This window comes from Zea mays, chromosome 2 (assembly GCF_902167145.1).
Source record: "Zea mays cultivar B73 chromosome 2, Zm-B73-REFERENCE-NAM-5.0, whole genome shotgun sequence".
Lineage (NCBI taxonomy): Eukaryota > Viridiplantae > Streptophyta > Magnoliopsida > Poales > Poaceae > Zea > Zea mays.
In genome coordinates, this window is record NC_050097.1 from 26,434,004 (window position 1) to 26,443,069 (window position 9,066).

Consider the following 9,066-nt stretch of genomic DNA (forward strand, 5'->3'; position numbering starts at 1 on the left):
GATACGGCGTCTACAAAGGAAACCGCCTCAGCTGTTCTCAGTGAGCCAGCGCCGAAGAGGAAAAAGATAAAAGTTCTTACACACCATCCACGCTATATTCAACCGGCCACAGTGCCTGAGTTTGTCAGTGAATCTTCTTCGACCCCCGAAACCAAAGATGCAACTCCCCCGAAGAATGTTGAAGAGTCGATCACGATGCCGGAGACAAAGAAAGCAGAAGAACTGACGACTGAAGAAACAAGGACATCTGAGATTCTAAGTCCTTCAGCAAAAGTTGAAGTACCAAAAAGCCAAAAGGGTCCAGCATTGACCCCCAAAAGAAAAAGAATGGTTAATGTACTGGATGTACTAGAGGCAATAAAGTCTTCAAGCACTACTCCGAAGAAAATTGCCAAAACTCCCGATATACAAATCAAAGCCCTTGAGGCCGAAACTTCAAAGCACCAAGCTGAAACTGAAGCAGGGCCTTCAGAGCCTGCCAAGGTAAAATTCTTGGAAACCAAAGAGATGGAAACAGCAGAACAACTCTTTGTTGAAGGAAGTGGCATCGCCGCCCCCGAAGTCTTTTCTGAAACTTCCGAATATATTTTACGACATGCTTCGGGGAAAGAATTGACTGATAAAGAAAGGCAGGAGGCTCAGTTCTATGCCCAAAGACTGAAGTACCCCAAGGGGGCGTTGATATTCAATGGCAGTGGAGAAGAAGACTTCTTGTATTGTCTCCCTGACATCAAGGAAATTTCAGTCTGTCGGGAGATGAGCAGAAGCTTCGGATTCCCAACACTAGAAGACGGGCTTTCAGTGTTGTCAAAGAACGAGCTGGCTGACAGCTTAGCGTACAATAGTTTAAGGGAAATTTGGATCCATACCATTAAAAGATCACCACTTTGGATCCATACCATTACTATCTCACTTACATGTGGGTCCACATGAGTCAATGACATGTGGGGTCCATGGTATATATCTAAAGTTTGGATCTTTTAATGGTATAGATCCAATTGTTCCATAGTTTAAAGGTGAAAAAATGAAATCTCTGAATAATTTCTTGAAACCAAAGTTTTTCATTTGCTTAAACTTATTAACAAACACATTTTTTTCAGGGTCTTATACTTAGCAATGCCCTCAGGGCACAAAAAGACGTTGAAGACGAAGGGTATACCATAGCCTTGAGTAACCTTCATTCCGAAGTAATTGAGCTAAGGAACGAAGGTCTCGAAAAAGATAAAATATTGCACTCGTTATTGAATAAAATAAAAGAAGACAAAGCTGCTTTCAAAACTCAGGCCGAAGCTCAGAAACGCGAAATTGAAGATCTTCGGAAACAACTATTCAGAGCTAAAGAAGAGCGCACACTTGAAGAAACAAAACGAGAAATTAGTGAACAATGGGCCAATCATTTAGAAAGAAACGTTGAAGAGCTTCGGGTATCCAGGAAAAAATGTTATGAAAAATTTATAGAATGTGTTAAGAAAATAAGAACCAGCTTCGCCAGCGTCGGCGCATTCTCAAGTGAAGAGAACTTCATAAGGGGTGACCCCGAAGGCCCAATTGGATGGATCAGCCACGAAACTGAAGCTTTTGAAGAAGGGTCTGTTTGGTTGGGCTGTGGCTGTGAAAAAAGTTGTTGTGGGCTGTGAGCTGTGGAAAAAGCAGTTGTAGGCTGTAAGCTGTTAAAAAGCTAAAAACCGTTTGGTGGAAACCACTAAAAGTTGTTAAAAATTCTTCGACATATGTTTTCACAGTTCCATCCAAAAAGCCACTAAAAGCAGGTCCAGGGGTGCTTTCAGATTTGCACTACGAGAAAGTCGGCTTTTAGAAAAAACTGCTTTCTGAATCCAGCCTTTTGGTTGGCTTTTGGGTTTTAGGAGGACAAAAGCCAGAGTCAAAAGTCAAACCAAACACACCCGAAGTTTTGAGTAGCCGTGGAGACATATGTGCCTTTACAGGTGCCAGAGGGATTGCCACTATTTTGGAGAAGAAAGGCTGTGATCATGTAAAATTCTTGGCACAATCCGAAGCCGCCTTGTCTCCTGAAGATATAAAAGACCCCTCGGCCGAAGCGAGCCTGGTTGGTGGGAAATTTTTCACCGACATCTAGGACAACGATGGCCGGGAGATGGCCCAAGAAATTATACGAAAGAGCGAGAAAGGTATTCATGATGCTAGAAAAGTAGCAGAGACCGCTGAAAAGAGTGCAGATGCCGAAGTACAAATAGGTACTGACTAGCAGTTTTTGGGTCTACTGTAATTTTTGATTTCGAACTTGTTTACGCTTTGTAACACAGCCGTACTTTCTCGCCCCTCAGAGCCTGCCAGGCCATCGGCGGACCCCCACGTGAAGGGGGACGACGAAATTAGAAAAATGGCTGAAGCTATCATGGATAAAGTTGTTGATCAACTACTGAACGAAGCTGCAGAAGTTGTTCTAAGGGAAGACTAGATGTTGTAAAAATATTTGGAATGTAATTGTAATATTTTGTAACTTTGAATGTAATATATAAGCTATTTATGGTTCCATTCTTTACGATGCATGAAACTATACATACCGTTTTTTGAGCCTTCGGCGAAAAAACACCTTCCCTTCTTTTCATGCTTCGTAAAGAATATCTGTATTTCCATAAAAACGTCCAATCTTCGTAAAATCAATAACCGATAAATCTTTTCATTTCAGAGCTTTGATGAGGGTATGCTTCTTCAAAATTTACTTTTTTGTGCCTTAGCACTATTTCTTCGAAACAATCTCCAAATATCAATATCGATCCCCTTCTTACGCTATTGATGCGATATGATGTATGATGTTATGCTATGCAAAATGATGTAATGATGTGATGTTATGCAAAATGATCTTCGCCTTTTACTTCAGCGGAATCAGCGTTTATTTTTCGCTGTAAGCCTCCCTTAGGAGCTTCTTCGCCTTTTACTTTCAGCGGTATCAGCGTTTATTTTTCGCTGTAAGCCTCCCTTAGGAGCTTCTTCGCCTTTTACTTTCAGCGGTATCAGCGTTTATTTTTCGCTGTAAGCCTCCCTTAGGAGCTTCTTTGCCTTTTACTTTCAGCGGTATCAGCATTTATTTTTCGCTGTAGGCTCTGCATTCCCTTCGGAACGACTTTTGAGCAGAAAACTTACACTACGCTCCCTTAGGAACGACTTTTTGTTATTTCGGAAATTCCCCTTGCAATCATAAATCTTATGCTTCGACACTCCGCTACTTTGTGGAGAAGGTATACTTTTATTGTGGCAAAAAACGAAACTATTACAAGAGGTTTGAAAAACGGCAAAAACACTTAGGCTTTCAATAATTGTTCCTTATTAAAAAAAGAAAATGATACTGAATGTAAAAACTGCTATCGAAGTAGGATATTTGTCAGTAAATATGCTTTGATTCTGGCACAGTACTATTGACTGTGCGAGCTTCGGACTCTTCTCTGAAGTCCCGTTGGAGGTGGGGATGTTGACTCCCTTCTGGCTGCTGGCCTTGTTGCATTGGCGGTGGAGGGGGGAGCTGTTGCCAGGATGCCTGAGGTTGGCTTGCCGAAGCGACAGAAGCTGCAGGGTGGTTGCCTACATACTCTGGAATGTATGGTGAATGATACGAAGCAGTGTGCATGACTTGCTTCGGCTGGCTCTGTTGGGCCGCAGATTCTGCTATCTTCTTTTGTTTCTGGATGGTAACATGGCACATCCTGGTGGTATGGCCCTTGTCCTCACCGCAGAATAGGCAATAGATCTTCCTGGGTTGATCCCCAAATCTCCCTCCGAAGCCCCTGGTGCCTCTACCCCTTGGAGCTGGAGGTCGAGGATAGCTCTGCTGCTGCCCCGAAGCCTAAGAGGAATATTGCGGCCTTTGCTGCTGACATCCCTTGCCATCATTCTGAGTGGAATGAATTGATCTGACATGTCTGGGATGAAATCTCCCTCCGAAGCCCCTGGCTATTTCAGAGAACCTGTAAGCTTCCTCCCTTCTCTGTCGGAAGTCATTGTCAGCGCGGATATATTCATCCATCTTCTGAAGCAATTTCTCCAGAGTCTGAGGGGGTTTTCTGGCAAAGTATTGGGCTGAAGGTCCCGGCCGAAGCCCCTTAATCATGGCCTCAATGACAATTTCATTGGGCACTGTTGGCGCTTGTGCCCTCAGGCGTAAGAATCTTCGGACATACGTCTGAAGATACTCTTCGTAATCTTGGGTGCACTGGAATAAAGCTTGAGCGGTAACCAGCTTCGTTGGAACCCTTGGAAGCTGGTGATCAGCATATCCTTCAGCTTCTGCCATGATGTGATTGTTCCTGGTAGAAGGGAGGAGTACCAGATTTGTGCAACATTCCTGACAGTCATGACGAAAGACTTTGCCATGACTGCAGTATTGCCACCATAGGAAGATATCGTTGCTTCATAGCTCATCAGAAACTGCTTCGGATCTGAATGGCCGTCGTACATGGGGAGCTGAGGTGGCTTGTAGGACGGAGGCCAAGGCGTAGCCTGCAGTTCTGCTGATAGGGGAGAAGCATCATCAAAGGCAAAATTTCCATGATGAAAATTCTCATACCAGTCATCATCTTCGTTCAAAAAGCCCTCTTGATGAAGCTCTCTATACTGAGGCCTTCGGTTCTGCTCATCTTGAGTAAGATGGCGAACTTCTTCAGAGGCTTCGTCTATCTGCTTTTGCAGATCAGCCAGCCTAGCCATCTTTTCCTTCTTCCTTTGCACTTGCTGATGGAGCAGCTCCATATTTCTGATCTCTTGGTCCAAGTCGTCCTCCTGAGACGTTGGACTGATGGCCTTCCTTTTCTGGCTTCGGGCCTCCCGAAGAGAGAGGGTGTCCTGGTTGGGGTCCAGCGGCTACAGAGCGGCAGCCCCTGTTGCTGAAGCTTTCTTTGGCGGCATGACGAAGGTCTATGCTTGCCGAAGATGTTCGAGACTCAAAAAGTGGAAGTGAGTTCACCGGAGGTGGGCGCCAATGTTGGTGACTTGCTCTCAAATGCTATGAGTTAAGAACAAGGCAACATAAAGAATGTTAAATGTTAAAGTCCTTCGTCCTTCGAAGCATTATTTCCCTTAGGATATAACGATTCTCGGACGAAGGTTACAGAAAGCGTACCTCCATGAGTACTACGTATAAAAATGAAGAGGGGTTTATACAAAACAAGAGCAATGCGAACAATCAAATATGTTATCATTATTGCATTATTTTTGTGTTATTATCATGAATAAATAAAGATAATGATTATAAATGTACCTTCGGCTTGAAGGAAGTAAAAATACAAGCGCGACGCAAAAACAAATACCCAGTCAACGTGAACAGTACGGGAGTACTGTTCATCTATTTATAGGCACGGGTCGCAGCCCATGCAAAATTACATTCAAGCCCTTTACATTTGATAATAACTCTATAGTAATTTATCAGGGTCTAGATAGCCTTTTCCTTTTTAAGTCGGTTCTTTTTTTCCTGTCATCATGCCGAAGCTTCTTTGCGCACAGCTTCGGCTCTGCGCCACCATTCATACTCTTCACGCTGTGGTTTTAATTTATGTCTGAATGTACCTGTTTACACATTATACTCCAGAAACATAGTTAAAATGTGTTTTTGAGGACCTTCGGAAGCCGAAGGCCCCCAACACTTGCACACCTCCTACGACTGTTGGCTGCGAGGAAGAAAAGGCAGAGATAGGAAGAAGTAGTACTGCATGTGATAAACCGGATAGCGGATGAATAAGTACACTTCAGCTTTAGCGTTTATAAGGCATCCGCCATTTTACCGTTCGCTTTAGAGGTTGCTGCTGTAGATGGTAGCGGACGTCTCATCTGCTAAATTTAGAGTATAAGCTCATTTAGCGTTTCTTTTTTGAGATAATCTAAGTGTGGGCTCTAGGGTGTTGGTGATGCTGGCAACAACGACAATAATGGTGGTGTCGGCGCGCGAAAGCCTCCAACGAAGGTGGACATCTTTCTATTGTTGGCGGGCAGCTGTCGTGCATGGTATCATCGTGTGCGTAGAAGGAAGAGGAGCGAGGCACCTTCGATCCCGTGGGTCGTGGGCGTCCCTCCGGTCCAACGCACGCCGTACCTGCCACAACAGGAAAGCTTGTCCACGACCTTCCTTCCCTCGATCATATCGGGCGTAGGCATAGGGCGGAACGGGACGCGATAGCTAGACAATGGCCGTCGTGGCCACGATCCGCCAGCGGCGTTGCTTCGTCCTGGTGCTCGGAACGGCCATTGTCGTCGCCTTCTCCGCCTTATTCGGCACGACGTCCGGCGCCGCGCTAGTGGGTGACTCGTGCAGAGCGTCATCGTCCACCTCGGACGGAGGCGGCTGCGGCAAGGGGCTTCGTTGCACCACCTGCGTGCCTCCACCGGGGACGGGTCCGGCCGCGTGCGCGCGGACCACGCCCGTGGACCCAAAGACACACGGCACGGGTCTCCCCTTCAACAGGTACTCATGGCTGACGACGCACAACTCGTTTGCGGTGGTAGGCACCAAGTCGCCGCTGGGGTCTGCCATCATCTCTCCGCCCAACCAGGAGGACTCGGTGACCGACCAGCTGAAGAACGGCGTGCGGGGCCTGATGCTGGATGCCTACGACTTCAACGACGCTGTGTGGTTCTGCCACTCCTTCCATGGTCGTTGCCTGACCTTCACAGCCTACGTGCCGGCGCTGAGCGTGCTTACGGAGGTCCGGGTGTTCCTGGACGCCAACCCGTCCGAGGTGGTCACCGTCTTCCTCGAGGACTACGCGGCGCCAGGGTCACTCAGCAACACCTTCAATGCCGCCGGACTGTCCAAGTACTGGTTCCCCGAGGCTCAAATGCCTAGCCCTAGTAAGGGCGGCGGTGACTGGCCGCTGCTCAGGGACATGATCGCCGATAACCACCGGCTCATCGTGTTCACATCCAAGAAAGGGAAGCAGGGGACGGAGGGGCTCGCGTACCAGTGGGACTACGTCGTGGAAACCCAATGTACGTATGTATTGTATTTTTCCTTCTTTTTTGTGGTCGTCATCTTCTTCTTCTTGTGAGCATGCACACATGCTCAGACGGGAGCGAGGGCATGGCGGATGGCAGTTGCCCAAAGCGGACCGAGTCGAAGCCCATGGACTCTAAGGCCCAGTCACTAGTGCTGCTGAACTTCTTCACCAGCAACCCGAGCCAAAGCTGGGCCTGCAGCAACAACTCCGCGCCGCTCATCAGCAGGCTTAACGCCTGCTACCACGCCTCCGCCAAACGATGGCCAAACTACATCGCCGTCGATTTCTACATGGTACTACATGTTTATTAGCGTGCGTGCATGCATGAACAAACTTGAACCATCCGACATGATTGAAATGAATGCATAGAGGAGCAACGGCGGCGGAGCTCCCCTGGCCACCGACATCGCCAATGGCCGCCTCCAGTGTGGCCACGACAACATCGCACACTGCAAGATTTCTTCTGCATCGGCACCGGCACCCGCTTCGGCTTCTTCACCGGCACCCGCTTCAGCCTCTTCACCGTCTCCTGCCCCGGCACCGGATTTTGCCGCCACTTCTCCCGCCATCTCATCGTCTCCTGGGCCGGCGCCTGGGCCTCTTAATAGCTACTACTAGTAGTTAAAAGGCGGACGCGACAAATATATGTATGTATGGATTTTATTTTAGGTGGACTGGCCCAGCATGAAATTACCTATGAAAGGGTCCCTGATTAATCCATTATTTAGAGGAACAAATTAAAACTAATAACCCTTTTCAACAAGTTAATTTTTAAATTTATAATGTAGATATATAAGAGTGTTGATACACCAAGTATGTTTATAAGGGGAATTTTGACATAAGACTTTAAGAGCAATTGATGGTGCGGAACTTGTTCTTTAACTCAGGTTGGTCTCTCTTGTCTATTCTTTAATTCAGGCTGGCTTTGAAAATAAAATCAAATAGTTGATCTTTGACACAAGATCGACAAGAGCACAAGAAACTCAATGACACTCTTCTCCAATGTCTCTCTCAAGGCACTATTCTCTAGTTGATCATTTTCTTAATTGTGGCACTTGAAGGATCTCTGTTGCTTTAAGTGTGACTTAGAATGGAAGCTATTGCTCTTGCAACGAATATGAGTACTTGTGTTGCTTGAATCACTTGGATGTCATTGAATGGAAGTTCTTGCTCTTGCAACGAATATGAGTGCTTGTGTTGCTTGAATCACTTGGATGTCATTGAATGGAGGTGGTTGGAGTGGTATTTATAACCACCACCTAGTTGTTACTCTCGCTCTGCCCACTTGCAAACGGTCCGCTCCTACAAGATCAACGACTAGATTGCAACAGTTATTTGTAACAACTATAATCACATTAAATGTGTTGTCAGATGTTGGATAGTGTATTGCGGATGGTCCGATGGTAGGCTTGGATGGTCCGCTAGTAGGCTCGAATGGTCCGCACTTGGCACTAAAATCATTTTAGCATATTTGGCACCTTCGGGTTGATATGACTTTGAATAGGTGTTGGCCCACGCATTGTTGTCGGTCGGTCCGAGCATTGTTGCCGGACGGTCCGAGCAGAGTGTTGGATGGTACTTACTTTTCCTTCAGACAGTCAGTAGTTTATATCTATAATTTGATACAGTTCCTGATTGAATCTAACTTTGGTGCCCTGGACGATCCGTGACATGGGATCCGACGGTCCGCGCATACTAAGTTGTGAATTCATTTTCTTGAATTACTTTTTATAGACCTGTGATAATATACTTGTTGGGTACCTAGGAACCAAGTGCCCAAAGTAGGACCAAGACTCTTAACGGTCCACTTGTCGACCAAGTCTCTGCCGAGTAAACATGTGAGGCCGAGCAGCTGACCAAGTCTCTATCTAGAAACCCTACGAGGACGAGCAGGCGACCAACTCTCTGCCGAGCAACCCTGCTGTCCGATGTTTTGGAAACCAAGGGTCCTAACCAACTAGTAAATTTGTGTCGCGTGCCCTTGTCCCGGATGGTTGATGCAAGAAGACACACAAGATTTATCTTGGTTCGGGTAAGAGAATGCCCTACATCCAGCGGAGGAGGGAAGCTTGTATTATCTTGCACCTAAGTGCTGATAGTAGGG

The 9,066-nt window shown here is 46.5% G+C and overlaps 1 protein-coding gene across 2 annotated transcripts; it reads left to right on the forward strand.

Moving 5' to 3' along the window:
• The first annotated feature begins 5,930 nt into the window (after nt 1–5,930).
• Nucleotides 5,931–8,231, forward strand: LOC100274192 (uncharacterized). 2 transcript variants are annotated; one of them, XM_008669372.2, is made up of 4 exons: nt 5,931–6,954; nt 7,032–7,255; nt 7,332–7,609; nt 7,881–8,231. In XM_008669372.2, exons 1-3 carry the CDS (start codon nt 6,153–6,155, stop codon nt 7,578–7,580), a joined length of 1,275 nt encoding a protein of 424 aa, XP_008667594.1. In that variant the 5' UTR covers nt 5,931–6,152; the 3' UTR covers nt 7,581–7,609; nt 7,881–8,231. The 2 variants fall into 2 exon arrangements, with proteins under 2 accessions (XP_008667594.1, NP_001142037.1); NM_001148565.1 differs by lacking the exon at nt 7,881–8,231 and having other exon boundaries at nt 6,126–6,954; nt 7,332–7,681.
• Nucleotides 8,232–9,066: the final 835 nt, after the last annotated feature.

Coding starts and splice junctions, on each gene's coding strand:
- LOC100274192 (XM_008669372.2), top strand. CDS start 6,153: ATGGCCGTCGTGGCCACGATCCGCCAGCGGCGTTGCTTCGTCCTGGTG. Junction 6,955..7,031: donor CTACGTCGTGGAAACCCAAT/GTACGTATGTAT, acceptor ACACATGCTCAG/ACGGGAGCGAGGGCATGGCG. Junction 7,256..7,331: donor TCGCCGTCGATTTCTACATG/GTACTACATGTT, acceptor ATGAATGCATAG/AGGAGCAACGGCGGCGGAGC.